The sequence below is a fragment of the Echeneis naucrates genome, chromosome 6 (genome assembly GCF_900963305.1).
Source record: "Echeneis naucrates chromosome 6, fEcheNa1.1, whole genome shotgun sequence".
NCBI classification, from domain to species: domain Eukaryota; kingdom Metazoa; phylum Chordata; class Actinopteri; order Carangiformes; family Echeneidae; genus Echeneis; species Echeneis naucrates.
The window spans coordinates 12,489,963-12,508,074 of NC_042516.1; the positions used below are offsets into that span (position 1 = coordinate 12,489,963).

Below are 18,112 nucleotides of genomic sequence, written 5' to 3' on the forward strand. Positions count from 1 at the left end.
GTAAGACTGGTCGGTGAGGGTTTCCTTCAGCAGTAAAGGGACGAAAAGCATTTGGTCCAAATGAATATATATTATCTTTAAAAAGCATTTAAATTACATTGAATACAAACAATATACTCATTTTTCAATTGAGCTGGAATATGCCCGGTTTTGATACCGTACAAAACCTAGTTAAATTATAATCTGTACGAAATCTTCTGAAGCTGTGAATAAAGCCTAAAGTATTTTAATAATAATATTGGGGGGGGTGGTTGGAGACTACAATGGTGCAAAGCGCGACCCTTAATTCAAAAAGATTGTATTCCAATGCGGATCAGGCCATAAACAAGCACCCTCGGTGCTGTGAGTTTTATAGGCAATAAAATTTTATTTGATAGCCAAGAAAAGTCGTAGCTTTTGGCCTGCGACTGCTAACAGTCAGTTCTCACTGCTAATTTTCTCTTTTCTGTGCTTTAACACGTAGAGGCGACGACCCCCCCCCCCCCGTTAAGATGACGTTGAAGAAAAATACCGTCAACCCACTTAAACAAATACGGCTTGCATCTTTATTAAACTTTCTAAACTGACCACAGCATCTGTGGTCAATTCATGTTGCTATCCGTTTTTGGAAAGTTGAGGTTGATAAAAATTGTAGTTTTTAATATTAGGGATGAGAGGAAAACACTCCGTGCCTTTTAAATGAAAGCATTTGTGAGCTTTTAATTTGGTATATTGGGGCCAACTGCTTGTCGTCAAACATGACACTTTTTCTTTCTTTTTTTTTTTTTTTAGAAAACGTATTTTTACATGCGTTTTCCGTCCAGACATGTGAAATAAGACAATAGTGCATCTGATTCCAATCAATGCAAAGTTTTATTTCAAAGAAAATATTATCCTCAGTTATAGTTGAAATTCATATAAAAATAAATGTGACACGTCCCCTATCAGCCTAATGGAATAAACAGTCCATGTAGGCGAAACAGTATGTTTTTGCTTTAACTTACCTTATTTCTGAGATCTATTATTCCGCCCTTCGCGCTAAAACTGAGTAGCTACTCTGACTGAACACAAGAGTCTGAGAAAGAAATGGACAGCAAATATTTCAGTAACTTAAGTTCTGGAGGTCGATGATTGTGAGCGTTTCGGAGAAAAGGTCAAACGTGTCGGATGGTAAAGGCAGAGGACTATGCGCTGAATCTGACAAACTCGGTGAGAAAGAGGAGGAGGACGAGAAAACTTGGAAATCCTGCAAAGATCCGTCCAGGCCCGGAGACTGGTCATTGTCCGGGCCTATTGTTGACACGCACATAGGAACAGTGGGTGCCGGGTTTGGAAAATGTTTGGGATTTTTCTCATTGCTGTTCAAAGGCGTAACAGTGTCCCCATTGTCTCCGTTCTGACACTGATGTGAAGTCAAGGTATTCTGGTGGAAATACCTCTCCCTCTCCGGGACAGTCCCGGCCTCGCCGCTGTCCGCCGCCGGCTCGAACTCCTCCCCCGGCCCGTCGTCCAGACCCGCGTATTTCCCCTCGCTGTCCCGGTTCTCCTTGCAGTGCGTCTGCCTCTTGTGTTTCATCCTCCTGTTTTGAAACCAAACTTTCACCTGCTTCTCCGTTAAATCCAGCAGAGCCGCTATTTCCACCCGCCTCGGTCTGCACAGGTATTTGTTGAAATGAAACTCTTTCTCCAGCTCCAGGAGCTGGGTGTTGGTGTAAGCTGTCCTCAGCCTCCTGGATGCTCCTCCGCCGCCAACACCGCCGTCTGCTACCTCTGGCGAACCTAAACAAAATAAACCAAAGGTTACCTCATGTATATCATCTCCATCACATGACAGCCAGTGATCACAAAATGAAAACAGCAACACGGTTGGAAAACAGGTACTATGGGGTAAAACTTGTGTCAGGCCAACCCCAGGACTGGGAAGATTTATGGGCCCCAGGCAGAATATGATGGGTCTGCGTGGACAGCACTGGACGGAGGGTGAAGATTAATGAACATGCCAGCTGCTGGCCCGTGTAAGAATAATCTATCACTCTCCATTACTGTCAGACATTAACGCTCTTACACTGCATCACAAGTCAGTGCGTTACTTGATGAGATTAAGCATGCTTAAATCAAAATGCTCTACTGGCTCAAAGGGACGCCCACGTCGCACGAGGCCCGGGATGCGTCTCCTTGCAATGGGGGGAATCCTCAGACAACGAGGAGCCTTCTGCATGGAGGTTATTAATCATCATGTCTTGCCTTGGGGGGAGAAGTAGAGCGGTGAAGAGTCAGTCGGTGTCGGGGGAGCAGATGAAGCAGCGGCAGCAGCAGCAGCAGCAGCAGCAGTCTGGCTCCTCTTGATGCTTTTCTTCTCCTTCATCCAGGGGTACTCCGGCGGCAGGGATGCGGTGTGCAGCGGACTGCAGCCCTTCAGAGGCTGCTTGGAGCGGCTCAGGCCGGGGATGGTCTGCTCGAAAGGAGGAGGAATCAGTGTCGAGTGTGAAAGCGCCGAGCTCTTGATTGATGAACTCTGAAATGCATCACCGACAGGGTTAGTGAGAGATGTCAGGCACTCAGCGAGCGACGGCTGGCTGTTGATAAAACCACTTTCTCGCCCAAATTCGTAATTCATCTCCTCCTTCTTGTCCTGAAGCCCCAGTGATATCAGAGGGGACAGAAATAATAATACTAAAAATAACAATGATAATAATACTAATAATAATAATGAGCAATTAATTTCCATAAACTACTAAAGTGGTTATAGTCGTATGGAGACCTCTATGCCATAAACTCTTGCATTCATGAGGACATGGTTGGAATTAGACCGTGCTGCTTGTCACATGATTGCATCGGCCCAATGACAATTTGGGGTTTTTATCAAAAGACGGCACTGTCCCCTGTGATTGATCGAAAACCTCGGATGGGTAACGCCTCATTCCGGGGGTAGGGGTTGTTATATTTACACATTTTTACGTCAGCCCTTCCAACACCCAAACAACAACAAAAAAAACAAAACAAAACAAAACTGCGGGATCGCGCAGTTTGTAGTGAGTGTACGCGCATTTCAGTTGTGGAGAGAGAGAGAAAAGAGAGAGTGGGGGGCAATTTATTTCTGGCACTTCATGTCGTTCCACAAATCATTTGTCAGTTACATTTGTCCCATAAAGGCTGCAGTCATTATCAGCGCCAAGGTGTTAATCTGCACAGAGACTATGTTGGAGGTTTGGAGATGATAGCTGCACCAGACATCCAACAACATGTCCGCCCCTCCCCCAACATACACACACCACAGCACACCGCAAGCATAAGGCAGAGAGGGGGGGGTTATTTTTATTTTATTTTTTTCAATTTTGCGTTCACCAGATTTTCATTATTTTGGCATTTCACCTCTTTTTATATGGCGCCCAATAGGTTACGATATTGCAGGTCAAACCGGCATATTGGTCTACAGAGTATTAACAGCTGTAATTTGCTGAAAACATAATATTTGTGTACTTGAAAGACAGCAGTTGGGTTATTTAAGGCGCATCTATCATCATTTCCCAGTTTATAGCTCCCTGCCCCACGTCCCATTTCGTTTATTTTATTTTCGCCAAAGCTATTGGGATAATATTGACCTAAGCCATCATCCATACACTTCAGCATTATTGGTTACAACATAGCGGAGAGTGGACATGATTTGCCACTGTAGTGTGAAGCAGAGGAAAGGCTGTTTATTGCTCAGGCTCTAAACAAAGAGCCCTAGTAGCCTGTGTGTGATCAATCTTTCTCGCCAAAAGGTCTGACAGCTCCCTGCCCTAAGAACACATTTAAACCATCTAACACTCCCTTAGATCATATATGGCCAGGAAGAGGACAACCACTCTCTAGGTAGTCTGTAGGAGAGGTTTTCGACGTATAAATGTGGGAGATTTCTCTAGAAGCACGAATGAGACGCACGGCCATTACGCACGAAGGTCCCTGCGTATTCGCTGGATAATATACCAGAAATCCAGAAAACAAAACGACAATTTATCGCCTTTTCTCGTTTGCAAAAAGGACTATCCTGGCACAGAAAAAAAAGAAAGAAGAGAGGAGTGGACTCGGCCAGTGGTATAGAAACGAAAGGAGCTGCTTTTACGTGGGACCAATTGTTTGCTGAGGTGAGTGGGTGTTGGCATTCAGCAGAAATCCCATTCAGACTCATACCTTTCTCTTTTTCACATACCCTGTGACAGTTTTCACTGGGGCCTGTATATACAACCATCATGAAGGAATACTAGCCAAGGATTCGTTAATAGTTTAAAAAAAATAATATCAGCTGTTCTGTCAAGATGGGGATTACAAATGAATCATAGATGAGACAAATATATTGTAGATGATCGAATTTCGTTTGCTTGGAGCCCACTGTTCAGCATTCCGAGCTTTTTTTTTTTTTTTTTTGCAAATTACCATCCAAACTAACCACCTTATTTCCCTTTTCCTTATCATTAGAATGTGCAGATAAATTGTGGTTTATCTAAACAGCATTTGCCCGCCACGGCTCACAGATTTAGATCCACACAGGTGTAGCAGAGCACAGAACAAAGAGGAAGATAAATTTTCCTCAGCAGTGGTTGATTTACAGGAAACTAAACATCGCATGCTGACACATGAGCATATTTCACAATTCGTGTCGCAGAAAATATTTCTGATTTATATCTTCTTCTTCCTCCTCCTCGTCAGAGCTGCACAGACATCAGTCCGCGCTCTGCAGCCTGCTGTCGGTGTGACGGTGTGTCCGGATGAGCAGCTCGTTCTCCGTCTGTTCTCAGACAACAAGCGACATCTGGGAGGCAAACAGGCCAAAACCTGCATCCACTAAAGAACTGCTTTAAATGTGTTTGTCTGAAAAATGTATTAAAATGTTAGTCTGTGGTGTGCACTGTGGTGTCGAATTGTTTTGCTGTGCCAAAGGAATGTCGAACCAGACGAGAGAATAAACAATTTAACGGTGAATAAACGTGCATCTGCTGAGGTTTTTGTTTTTGTCTTGGGTTTTGTTTTTTTTTTTTCAGGGTGTAAAATATTACTCATGTTTATGTTTATTAGGCCCTGCGATATTTTTGAGATGGGAATTTGTTGAAAGGGCTGACAGTTTTTCTGAAAGTGTTTACTGCCTGTTGTTTCAGTCACTGACACTGTAATATATCATTTACCACATCATATTCCACCTGTGAGGGAAAACTGAGAAAAAAAAACTATGCAAGAGTGCCTTTGAGCTATACAGTAGGAGACCTGGGAAACACATTTGGCGTCGAGCCGTGTGTGTGTGTGTGTGTGTGTGTGTGTGTGTGTGTGTGTCCTAGAGACAAAGCAGGACTTTCAAGCATTTTTTTAATAGAGCCCCATAATTCATGAGACGATTTGACAGTTACTTCGGGCCAATAAATCAAACTGCTTTGCATACCTACATGTGCAGAAATATCTCACTACTATGATCTTGGGGCCTTTTAATCCTCAATAATAAAAAAAAAAAAGAAAAAATGAATATTGGCATTGGTGGCAACAAAATAAATAATATTCATGCAAAAAAAACCTTGTTATTAATATTGAAAGATACATTTTTCAACAATAGGCTATGCTCTGTTAGCCTGATAAAGGATACCACCTACCTCTTCCACGAAAACACCCAGCCTGTCTGTCTGTTCACTTCCTGCTTGATCAAATGTCCTTGTTTAGTTGCTCTGGAGGTAAAAGCAAAAACGGTATTAATACGGATTTGAATAAAATTTTAAAACTGTGAAATTAATTGGAGAAAAAAAAACTGAAATTGTAAACTGTGTGTCCCTGATGAAGGAAACTCCAGAAAGCAAAGTCCTAACTCAAAGAGTGTATCTCAAACAAAAACGACATTAATCCTATGTAGCCTATAAGTTCATCTAACAGCACAGTAACATTTCACAGAACATCTGACACAGCAAAACTACTGGCAGTGGGGATAAGTGAATCAAACAGACTCCCATGTGCTCATAACGTTACTCCCCTGAACTTCTTTTCCAGAGTTTACTTGTGGCCTCCTCTGTCACCAGAAGTGTCATGAGGTTTGATGTATAGGGGTCGGACGAGGTCACTGCAAACAACATCCTTCAGCCTTCTGTTTCTCTGCAGCGTGGCTCCTCACTCTCCAGTTTCTCCAAAACATATTCACCCAGACATTCATAGGAGTCAAACTGGAATGGCATCTCTGTGCAGAAGCAGTTTCTGGAGGCTGAATTAACGTTGGTAAAGGTTTGCATGGTATGACATCTGTATTTGTCATGTTTTTGAAAAATTGTAATATCAGTTATCCTTAATATTTTTACACTTTCCCCCAGGATGGATAAGGAGAGTTAATGGAGTGCATGTGGGCGACCTTTGAGGTTGTGGTAGGAAAAAAGGGTGAGATGGGAGAGGAGGGGGTGGAAGGAAGGGGAAGATGGAAAAAGGAAGGAGGAGGGAATATCCTTCTTCTCAAGTTCATCTCAGCTCGGGTCCGGGTGAGGCCCAGTCTAATTCCTGGAATACACATGATGCTGACATGACATACATCAGAAATCTGAATGCACCTTTTGCACCCATAACATCTAAAAGTATGCAGACAAGCACTCCCACAGTTGTATATTAATTATTTCATTTACTGTGAATGCAATCATTGGTCTCTTAAATGAGGATGTAGTGGAACATGTGTACATGTATACATCCAAGTGCAGTTATCACAGGTGAAGGCATGTTTAAAGTGTGCAAAGACACAATGGGAGGATATTTCATGATCTGTTTTGTTTCTCTCACAAAGGAGAATAAATGTAAAAACTTCTAGTCAAACAAAGACCCACTTTAATTAAATATGGATCTTCAAGGAGCAATTCGTGCTGTAATTTAACTACTATAAAACCAAACAGAACACATAGATGGATGAGATGGTCCATGATGAATAGGCCAACGATACAATTGGTGCAGGTAATTCATGAATGGGGAGGACGTTTGTGGGCAGTGCAGACTGAATGATGTTCCTCAGATGAGCCGCTGCCTCCACCTGCTGGTGGTGAGAAGCACAGCAGCACTCACTGCTGCTCAGAGCCCAAAACACCATCAGGGCTCCGGCGTCTGCCATCTTTGTTTTTCACTCACTTTATTTTTATATTTTTTAATTATATGATGTATGCTCGGTTTGTTTGAATCATTTATTAGCATTTCAATTATCTCTCTCTTTCTCTTTGTGTGTTTGCGGTTGGTGTATGTATTAGTGTTTGTGTGTGCGTGCGTGTGTGTGCGTGTGCGTGTGCGTGTGTGTGTGTTTGTGTGTGTGTTTGTGTGTGTCCTTAGAGCTCTGCTTTGCTCTGAGCAACAAACGGATGTCTCTGCGCCGAGACAGTCTAATTGTTGCAGACGGTTGTAAAGTAATTTGACTTTTTAAGACATACCCATCTGCTTGGTTTGTGTTCGTGTGTATGTGTGTGTGTTCCTTGAGGCCATTCTATATATCTTATCTTCGTCTCTATTAGCCAACTTATTTGACTCTAAAGCCGAGCATCAGTTGAAATGCTGCTTTGCTGTTTTCGTCCCTTAAAGCAGCTAAAACTGTGATTGTGGTTGATTGCAGAAAGCACATGCAGTCTGAGAGAGACCTGAAAAGAACAAAGAATTGTGAAGAAATTTTGATCTTGTGATTCATACTACAACTGTGTACAATATAATATTAGAATGTGTTCCATTGTGTTATTTCTGTTAATTGTTTTATTTGTATTACATTTTTTAGCTTAATTTGTTTTACATTTCCAAAATTTGTTATATCGCTACTTTTAATTAGTTTGCAGATAATATTCATTCAAACAAGGATCCATTAATTCCCAATATTTTTCCCCATATTTTTTTACCACGTTTTCATCCTTATATTCAACATTTGGTGTAAATGTAAATAAATAAAAAATATATAAATAAATAAAAACAAAAAAGGCAAATGTAAATCAAATAACTATTGCCCTCTCATTTCCACAATAATATTATTGGGCTGTGTAAATAATATTATTATTGCTGCAGCTCTATGCCAGAAGAACATTTATGAGAAAAAAAATCTGGAGAGGCCTCGCGAAGTTTTTGTGGTTTATTCGGGTTGTTTGCACTATAAAGCCGAATGGTTACAAACCAGGAAACTCGTAGTAAAAGTGATTTTTGGATATTTTTTCCCTGCAGTAAAAACTGTTACATTCTTCTGTTTTTTAAAAGAAGTAAAACTTTTAATCTTGTCCCAAAAGTTTAAAGGTTGACGAGGGTAGTACATGATGTTGAGGCAGTATTTTTGCCTCAATATCTTTTATGCATATTCTGTTTAAATATTTGCAAAATAGGGTGCATGTTTTGGTTAAAGTGCACGACAAATCAAAAAGCCATGAGCCAATCTATGTGCTATACAAACTACTCTTTATTTTGGATGAAATCAGGAGAGCCGAGGTATTTTAAGTGTGCACAGTGCTTTCACAAATGGACCAAAGGTTAACGGTTAAAATACACCTAGAGTTGCAAATACAATAACTTAAACAATCCAAGTAGGTAGCTGAAACACTTTCAGGTAGTCAAGGATCATTTCATGCAAATAACAAATTGCCTAAAGTTACTATGTGTGTGCGCAAAAATACAACATCGAAATTCGGACGAGACTTTGTCCTCTTACAAACATGGACCACCGGATATCATAGAAAAAAAAGATCCAGCAAGGTGTGATAACACAAACTTTACAGCAATATGCGGAACAACTCAGAGATATTTAGGGTAGACGTTCCCCACCCCAACCCCCTGAAACCCCCTTAAACCCCCCTCCCTCCCTCCCTCCCTTCAAAAACCAGTTAACTGTCCCTCCGTCGGTCTTTGTTTTCTTTCTTCATCTTCATCCTGCGGTTCTGAAACCAGATTTTCACCTGCCTCTCGGTCAAATTCAGGAGTCTGGCTACCTCATATCTACGATCCCGGGGGAGGTACATGTTAAACAGAAACTCCTTTTCCAGTTCGAGGATTTGGTGCTTTGTATACGGACAACGCTTTTTTCTGGTGGGCTTTGCGTGAAGCCAGTTGGATGACGGGTTATCTGGAAACAAGGGGGTCAAAAAAAAAAAAAAAAAAAACAACAACAAAAAAAAAAAAAAAACCACGAGAGAAGAGAGTTAATGCTCCCAGAGTGGGACTCAAAAACAAGACCAGTTTATTGACTATCTTTAGAGAATGAGTGTGTGTGGGGTGGGGGTGGGGGGGACATGCTCCTCCTGGGAAGATTTGGCTGTATATTTGTCCAGCTATCATTTTGGGTCATTTTCGCTTTGAGGTGAGCAAATTGAGGACTAAGGATAGAAAAGGCCTGACCAGACTCCTTTGAAAATTTGGTGTAAATATTCAGGGGAGTGAGCCAGCCTCTATGAACAATATTTATCTAATATTTTAAGGATTGCACTGAGCTGGTATATTAGCATGGTATATCTCTGTGAGCCTATAAACAATATTGGCCATAAATGTTTACAGCTGCTAAACCAGACAGGACATCCAAAGTATTTCCGCCAAATCTTCAGGCCACGTTCATTCGTCTAAATCAGCCCATGAAGTGAGCAGAGTAAAAAAAAGTGAAACACCGCAATGCTTACTTGCATCTGTCTCCCTCGTTTCCTCCGCTGACGGGCTGTCGACGGCGCGCTTAGACGCGGATGCGGTTTCGCAAGGAATCTCCGCAAGGGACGCGGCGTTTTCGATGTCAGACAAAAGAGGTGTGTGAGTCTCCAAAGTTGTGCACTCAGCACTCCCAATCATAGGCTCGGGTTTGATCTCATAATGCATGGCTGTCGATGGTAATCCCGTCAGACACAGGGACGCAGAGACCGGGTCCAACGCCCAGGAGCGCGTAAACATGCCATCGCTGTCCCCGTTCGTGTAATGGTGATGAATATAGGTCGGAGTGGCTGAGTTCGGAGGGTGGGCCGACATGGGACTCCAAGATCCGCCAAAAATAGAAGATTTCGTCTGCAAAGGACAAGATTCCTGTCCGCCATATTCGGTGAGCATCGCCTGCTCCACCCCTGCAGCTGATGAGTACCTCGGTGCAATATCTTCCTGCTCGGGAAGAACACGCGAGTCAACGTAATAACTCGTTCCCAACATCGACATTGCAAAAAATGCAGAAGGAAAAAAAAATATAATACAACAATGGCACGTTATAGTCCTACAATGTTTAGAAAAATCTGATTCATTGCATGGTGTAATGTGCTGCTTTCCTGCACCAGCTTGGAGCTCAATGCGTCCAGTAAGTTGAACCTTGCCCAACACTGGATAGGGCGCCCCAAACACGTGACCGTGGGACAGAACAATAAATAATAAATCAGCCTGCTGCTCAGCTAAATGGCCACCATTTTCCCCACCATATTTTAATAGCAAATCCCCGCGCCTTTATTGGGAAATATTTCGTTTTATAAGCAATAAACGTTCAGATTTTTTGTCAAGACATCGTATGTAAGTGTAATCAAACGGAGTTGAAAGGAGAGAGGGGCGGGGGGGGCGCGAGGGTAACACTACTTTAAAGGCTCCATTTGAGAAACAGCCTCTTCACTTAAAAAAGGTGTATTCATAAAAACCTAATGGGATAATTTATTTATAATATACCAACCCCCCCCCCCCCAAAAAAAAAAACAAAAAACAAAACCAAACAAAAAAAAACAAACAAACAAAGAGAGAGAGAGAAGAAAAGAAAAAAGAAAAAAACCCAATGACATTTGAAAAAAAAAATCTGTTAGGAGCTAATTTGACTTTTTAATTAAAAAAAACTAGCAAATGTGTTTAAAGGACCACTGCTGGATTTTACAACATCTAAACATATTAAGGGACAGAGACAGTTTCCAAGCTACACACTGCTGTGTCTGCGGGGTGGTGAGTCCACTTTGAAGGCAGTCTAAAACGAAAAGTGGGGTGAGGTTATTTAGGTGCTATATAACAGTCCTTTTTATCACGGGCAATTGGGTTGTTTTTCTTAAGGTTACAACCTGGCTGTCTAAGCTAAATATCACCAATAAAGCTCAGCCTTTGTGTCCATTCTGTGGTGCAAGCAGACGCATCCGGCGTTTCCTATACGGCGAGGCAACTGGCAGACTGCAATGATCATAACCGAGGCCTTGTCTGTCCTTTGCTCCTCTCCTCAACACATACAAGACTAAATCCTTTCTTTTTCCCACCCTGTAGCCTCACTTCCTGTTTTAGGTCATCACACAAATGAGTTGGAAAGCCTTCAGAGATATTCCCGAATTGCAGACGTGGTGAAAACTTTTATCTTTGACAAAAACAAATAAATAAATAGAAATCTGTGCATATCGAGATACATCCATACTTCCTGTGTCATGGTTTCATAGAGACAAATTTCCACTGAGAGATAAGAATCCTCAATTGACGTCCGTTCACTCACAAAAAGTAAAACAAAACGAAAAAAAATAAAAACAAAAAATAATAAACGTTATTGTATTTTTATATATAATTAATTTTACCAAAAATCATTAAGTTATTAATCGTGATTCGTTTTTCATGATGCGACGAGTTTTACTGAGGTAATCAAGGCAGTTTCGTGTTGTGGGAGAAATAATAAAGCCCAACAACATGAGACTACCTAAACCACTCAACAGTCCGCTCTCCTCCTTTTCCCTCCAAACTCCATACTATGAAATTCTGTAGTTAACCAGGTTAAAATCCACCTAACCAACCGATTCCAGATGTAGGAACATGCAAAAGCGCAAAAGACAACAATCAGATACAAAAGAAACGGAAACTATACAGTCTGGTGTTGTGAAACGTTGTTCAAACAATTCTCAAACTGTTTTCACGCCATTTTGGAGCATCTAGATGAGCCGTTACTTAAAATCGAAACAACAAAAATATTGTTAGTACTTTTTTCTTTCTTCTTTTTTTTTTTGGGACGGGGGGGGGGGGGTTGGTGTCTTATTCTTATTTTAAGGAAGTGCTTCTAATAGCGATGAAGACTAACCTAACTGATATCCACAATAAAGGGCAACAAAGTATCTGGATATCTTTATCAGGCCCGAACTAGAAAATCCCTTTCAGGTATCAAGTATATAAAACGGACTCGGTCCAAAACACAAAGACATTATCACCATGCACGCACTGTACATGTGTCAGCTGGAAGATGGAAGCAGCACGCAGCCCCTGGCTTACTGGATGAAATAAGAAGTCTACAGTTGCATGGATGGTTTTATTAATTTGACCAGCAAAATGTGCAAATATTCATCAGTCCTCTTGGGTTCTTAAGCTGTCACATAAAGGCCGACATGTAACTGTAACACAAGTATCCCAAGGGTTAGTCCAGCATGCAGATTCCAATGGTTCACTCAGGTTGAATATACAATATGTACAAGCCTGAAGCTCTGAAACATTGTGGTCACATCCTGAACATTTTCAACACAATGGATCAACGTTACAAATGTAGCCATTTATAAATACATATCCACGACAAACTAAAAGAGACGTGAAAATAACATTTCGAAATAACAACAATAAGTTAGCAGTAGGGTCCTATTTTCCATGGACATTCTCACATTTGGGTGGGGGGGTGGGGGGGCTCTGCATAGGCGCCTTTGCCATGGATGGAGTACGGGGCGCCAGAGACGCAGACAGTCTCATGAGAAACTGAAGTTGCTGGAGAGCTCTCGAATCCTATTCTCCCGGCTCATTTTTTTCAGTTTCATCCTCCTGTTTTGGAACCAGATTTTGACTTGCCTGTCAGTGAGGTGCACACTGCGGCTGATCTCCAGACGACGCTCTCTTGTTAAGTACATGTTGAAGAGAAACTCCTTCTCCAGCTCCAGAGTCTGGTGCTTGGTGTAGGGGCAGCGCTTCTTTCGGCCACTCTTTGCTGTGAGCCAATTGGCCGTGCTTTCCATTTTTCCATCTCCTGCAATGAAAGCGAGACATTGCACGTTAGAGGTGTGAGGCAACAGGTGTGACAAAGCCATTACATCTGGAGAGATTGTGCGGGTTTTTTTGTTTTTTTGTTTTTTTTTTTCGAAGAGATGACAGAGAGTTCAAAAATAATGACAATTTTTGTCCAGTTGGTATCAAAGTGTACACCCCCAATATGTTCGGTGGATACATTCCGCCGCACAGCTCCTTATAAAGACTGATTTCTTTGTTCTTTTTGATTTCTGCCACCATCCTCCTCTGTAGATACATCTATGCATCTCTGGACTTCAGCTTTTCACCAGACACTTCCAGATGCTCCTGTTAAACAGCCTTAAGCACAGCAATCTGTGGCCAACTGCACCACAATGAGGAATCAAAACAGCCTGCTGAAATTACTGCAAGGCCTGTTCCTTTGATGAGGACACAAAAAGAAATCAAGAGTCGTGCAGTGCAGAAAACACAAACTACACTGAACTGGATTTGCTGTTTCCTTACACGAAATTATAATTAACAAGTTATTATATTCAAGAAATGCAAGTATGCATTTGTGTGTATAGGTGTGTGCTTTACTGGGAGCTATGAAAACTTCCTAAAACAAATAAAGGAGGCCTGCATGATGCGCGTCAGTCTGGCACAGCTATAGCAGCCTGTGTGGAATCTAAAACAACAGCTACTAAAACACAATGGCGCTGGTCCTCGGCTCTGATTGGTTAAGTCACGTTCACTTTCACCTAATGCCTGACAAATCTGTAAATAGCCGACTAACACACGCCTTTGAGTGACTGGCTGTTGACCTAAATATGAATCCAAAACCCAGCATTCAGCCCTGACGCATTCCTTTGTGGTTAGAAATCACTGCTTAATGGACGCGTAAAAATAACATGTGCCGTGTTTGTTTTTACAGTGTATGTCGACTCTTCACCTTTGCCTGGCTTTTCTGGACACTCCGCACTGCACGTCTCGGCGGGCTCGGGGGAGGATGAGCTGTCCGACGAGAGGCGGCTGTCCTCCTCCCCGGCCGGGGCGCAGGGCGCAGGGAGAGGCGCCTCCTCGTGGCTCTCCCTGCGCTCGGGCTCCGCAGAGACAGCCGGCGGCTGGGAGGACTGGCTGTCCAGGCGGGGAGGTCGTTGTAGAGTGAAGTGATTCATATTTGGCTGGACATCATGGTAGAGCCTGGAGGTGGTGTATGTCTGAGACAGGCGGAAGTAGCCGGGAACTGGCACGGTGCTGCCGGTCACCGGGCATGATGCGGTGGAGTAGGAAATGTCATCCACTGTCCCTCCTTTAGGACATTTGTCTGACTCATAGAGGCAGTATGCGCCCTCCTCTTTTATGCTCGGTGAGAACGAACACTGAGCCATGTGCTGGACGCTGGGCTGATCCACCCGACAGGATCGCGACGTTTCCAGCCACGTTTCCATCCCTTGGACATACGGAGCAGAGGAAGGGATCACGCTCTGGGTGCTTGGCTCGTTGCGCTTACCGATCCCCGGGAAACAAGAGCCACCGGAGAGTCCATATGAATATTCCGGCGCCGGTTGCAGATACACGCCGTTACTCTGGTAATATGAACCAGTGTCGGTTCTCACGTTGATTAAGGAGTCCACAAAAAACGAATTTCCAGCCTGGTTGTTGGGGCATGTCATCGTCGTGGTATAATTTGACGGAGGATGAAGATAGTCCTTTCTGGCTGACATTTCTTGTGCAAAACATTGCTGAATAATTACTGATACTCACGCTTCTCACTGTAGCCTGCAGCCAATTAAAACACCAGGCGACCACAGACTCCTCCCAGTCCGACCAGCCAGCTCCACTGTGTCATATATTTTGTTTTAGGCTAAGTAAAGAGAAAACTGTGGGGGAATGGGGGGGAATGGTGCATCCGAGAGGTTTAAGTAAAATCTTTAAATCTCTCGGATTGTAAACCTCGATCACCGCCTATTAGTCTGGAGATGCCTATGTAAATTTAACATCAACCCATATGTGACGTCTCAGTTGTTGAAAGCTGTCCCTAATAATTATGCGCAATGCATAGCTTTACAGCCAGTTTTACAGCTCTGTAAAATGAAGGGATCTCCAGCTACCCCAGAGAAGCTCAGGGTGCATCAAAGATCCAAAAAAGGTCGAGGGGTCTCTGGGTCCTTCTGGAGCTGCTCTGATGGTTATTATTAGTCTATTTCAAGCATTCCTCGTGGACTGTCCCGTAGCTGTGAACACGGTGTTTCCCTGTAATGCAGTTCAGACCAGTGCAAAGTCACTTCCGTCAAAGCTCCTTCAACCCCATATGTGCTGTGAATACTGCGGGTGGAAATGCCATGACCGCGTCCAGCCACCTTTTACTGCAAAGGGCCGTGTTAAGACTTGCAGACAGTGAAGTAAGCGCCACAGTTAAACAATGCCCTGGAGTTACATTTTTCTCAATATGATCACCAAATACTGGCAGGGTTGCAAAATTGTAGCTCGCTACAGCATAGGCTATATTACAATTTGTTCATCTTGCTTTTATCACTTTAATGAACCACTGGGAATTTCAGGGGTCTCTGCGTATTTACTCACTACAAACACGTATGCACACGCATTTTAAGACCTACACACACACATACACACACACAGCTCCCATTCTTTCCAAGTGTGTTTTAGTATCAAAGAAAGCAACACCTCCTACTCAACCATCCGCTGCAGGGACGAATAAAATTATCAATGTGCATTTTCAGTTTTTCCTTTTTCATATATTACAAAGCTTCACTTTTTCCTCTCCTAAGTCTCTTTCCCTTGTGTTGAAATTTATAGACAATAGGCCGTCTGAAGTGAAGGCGATGGGGGGGGATCAAAAATCGAAAATCATAATAACCGTGACAAAACAAAAGTAGATAAATTTGTCAAATTTACTTGCGTAGCACAGTTCAAAACTTACCAAATATTAAGTGATGTCGATTGGTCTCATTCAAAAATAAGCAGGCTCAAAAACCTGCCGCGAATCGGATTTGTGTTTTTTACTCCTGCAAGTAAATAAAAATTACATTTGGTTTTAATCATATTAACAACAAACAGGTAACGAAAAATTGTACCATGGACTTCTGCAATAATTTTAAATATATGTTTATATATTTACGCGCGCGCACACACACACACACACACATATATATATATAGTATATAAAATTTAAAAAATATAATAAAACTAAATAAAAAAAACACGCCACCTATGTTTCCTTAAAAGGCCGTCAATGGGTCAGGGGGTTTATAACACAGGTCTACAGATTTAGGTCAGCCTATAATGTCTCCAAAGATAAGTTTACCCTGAAATACAACATTGGCTCACTGCATTTTCCTATGAGTCTGGAGCCAATAAGTCTAGGAATCAGAGCTACAGTTTATGTTGCCTAAAGCAATTTTTATGGCGTCAAACGTCCAGCAGTCTGGCTGCAATGAATGATAATATTCATTAACCCTATTGGATTGTCTCCTGTGATGTTCCTGCGTGCGCGGTGGGTGACCTCTTCCTCTTTTATTATTCCCATAAAACTTTTCTTTTTAATTTAATTCCTTTCTAAGAAACGTTAGAGTAATTAATAGAAATCCCCCCAAAGTGACTGTTGTGTCAAAAAGCCCCCTTTTCCACCTCCGCGCCAGCCACTCAGTGAAACACACACGCACATACATGGACGCAAAGAGATGCAACAAAATAGTAAAGTGAACAATTTGTCTGTATGAGACAATTAAAAGTTTACAATATCCACATAACACGTAGAAAACATAAATCCAACATATCGTTCATAAAATGACGTTAAGCTTACATTTTAAAGTGTGCAGAGATTATAAAAGTTAGTGAGCCACACAAACGCCCTGGATATAGGCCCTGGTGATCCTGTATGTTCGTGTGCATTAGTCACTCCAGGCCCATAACTTTCAGGAAACTACGACCTGAGAACCTGCATCCAAGTTGATGTGCAGAAATAAACTGCTTTTCTTGCGCTATTTACCTCCAGACATTTTTACAGTAATGCTTCCATTAGGCCTACATCAATGCATCTCAAACAGCGTGTTCACCTCGGCGCCTTTCAGATGGAGATGAACTAGATGGGTTGGGGTGGGGGGGGGGGTGTAAAAAAATGGACATACTTCCTTAAATCGCGCTTGGAACCCCCGCCTGCAGATTTAAATGAATATGCTAATATTTCCGTGCCTACCTTAAAGAATGAAATCCTGAGGTGGTGACATTTTTAGAGCAGCCGAGACAAACTTCTTTTATATCTCAATTCACGGCAATGACATTGATCTGAGGAGCGCCACCCAGTGGACGAAGGACTGCAGCAGGCCGGCGCCGAGACGCAACGCGGACGCGGAATATTCCTGCCACGGTAAGATGCTGAAACAAATGACGCCGGAAAGGTTGGTGAACACAAGCTTTCACTGCTCCCAGCCGTTGTTTTTCGGCCCCTTAGTCACAGTTAATAACCTTGGTCTCAGACGCTTTATTGCACTACACTCCAAATGCTCCAGACGAATCCGCGTTTTATGGCCAAGTTACTGGAGCAACTGGGAGGATGTGCAGCAATCAAAGCGGAATTCCTGGGAGCCTCACGGGATGCACGTTATAAGGAAGGCATCAGGGCCCTTATTAGCTTATGGCAGGCCATTTAGGTTGTTGTCAGGGCCCTTGTGGTGGACATAAAACAACGACTATGGCTAGAAACAAATTTCTAGCCATAGTCTTCGGCAGGATATGCATTGGGTTCAGTTTACCTTCATCTATTCGAAGTTTGCATCCTTATGACCTAAAGTCAGTGTCTGTATGTTTAAAAAAAACTAAACAAACTATGATCTTGGTCCTAAACCGCTCTAGACAACAAATAAATGATCATGCAGCTCAGTGACAGCACTGTGTCATCTTGTCATTTGTTCCAACGCGGGCTGACTTTTAGAGGATGAAAATGGGGTTTAGGTCTCACAACCGCCATGACACGGACGGAGGCTTAATCACACAACTACACACATTCTTTAAAAGGAAACGACCTTTAAAGTCTGCATGGATTCAAACACGTGACAAGACAGTGTCCCTAACAGGCAGTTTGGAAACTAGAAATATTTCTTTCCACATCACCCAGAAATGAATGCATCTTTGTAATGGATATCAAATAATAACTGCAGCAGATCGGATTTCCGGCCATGGGGGGATAAAAATGCATCAGAGCCACATATCCTGCATTTGATAC

At 42.5% G+C, this 18,112-nt stretch overlaps 3 protein-coding genes across 3 annotated transcripts; all 3 read right to left on the reverse strand.

The window, feature by feature from the left end:
• Positions 1-918: 918 nt before the first annotated feature.
• On the reverse strand, positions 919-2,675 carry hoxa2b (homeobox A2b). Its single transcript, XM_029504329.1, has 2 exons — positions 2,273-2,675; positions 919-1,783 (listed from the first exon to the last, which is right to left on the reverse strand). Exons 1-2 carry the CDS (start codon positions 2,594-2,596, stop codon positions 1,082-1,084), a joined length of 1,026 nt encoding a protein of 341 aa, XP_029360189.1. The 5' UTR covers positions 2,597-2,675; the 3' UTR covers positions 919-1,081.
• Positions 2,676-8,804: 6,129 nt separating this feature from the next.
• On the reverse strand, positions 8,805-10,107 carry hoxa9b (homeobox A9b). The gene is made up of 2 exons (XM_029504881.1): positions 9,591-10,107; positions 8,805-9,043 (listed from the first exon to the last, which is right to left on the reverse strand). The coding sequence occupies exons 1-2, from the start codon at positions 10,105-10,107 to the stop codon at positions 8,805-8,807; spliced, it is 756 nt and encodes a 251-aa protein (XP_029360741.1).
• A 2,507-nt stretch (positions 10,108-12,614) lies between these two features.
• On the reverse strand, positions 12,615-14,594 carry hoxa10b (homeobox A10b). The gene is made up of 2 exons (XM_029504979.1): positions 13,820-14,594; positions 12,615-12,889 (listed from the first exon to the last, which is right to left on the reverse strand). The coding sequence occupies exons 1-2, from the start codon at positions 14,592-14,594 to the stop codon at positions 12,615-12,617; spliced, it is 1,050 nt and encodes a 349-aa protein (XP_029360839.1).
• Between the last annotated feature and the right edge of the window lie 3,518 nt (positions 14,595-18,112).

Coding starts and splice junctions, on each gene's coding strand:
- hoxa2b (XM_029504329.1), bottom strand. CDS start 2,596: ATGAATTACGAATTTGGGCGAGAAAGTGGTTTTATCAACAGCCAGCCG. Junction 1,784..2,272: donor CTGCTGCCGCTGCTTCATCT/GCTCCCCCGACA, acceptor GATATACATGAG/GTAACCTTTGGTTTATTTTG.
- hoxa9b (XM_029504881.1), bottom strand. CDS start 10,107: ATGTCGATGTTGGGAACGAGTTATTACGTTGACTCGCGTGTTCTTCCC. Junction 9,044..9,590: donor AACGAGGGAGACAGATGCAA/GTAAGCATTGCG, acceptor CCTTGTTTCCAG/ATAACCCGTCATCCAACTGG.
- hoxa10b (XM_029504979.1), bottom strand. CDS start 14,594: ATGTCAGCCAGAAAGGACTATCTTCATCCTCCGTCAAATTATACCACG. Junction 12,890..13,819: donor TCCAGAAAAGCCAGGCAAAG/GTGAAGAGTCGA, acceptor CTTTCATTGCAG/GAGATGGAAAAATGGAAAGC.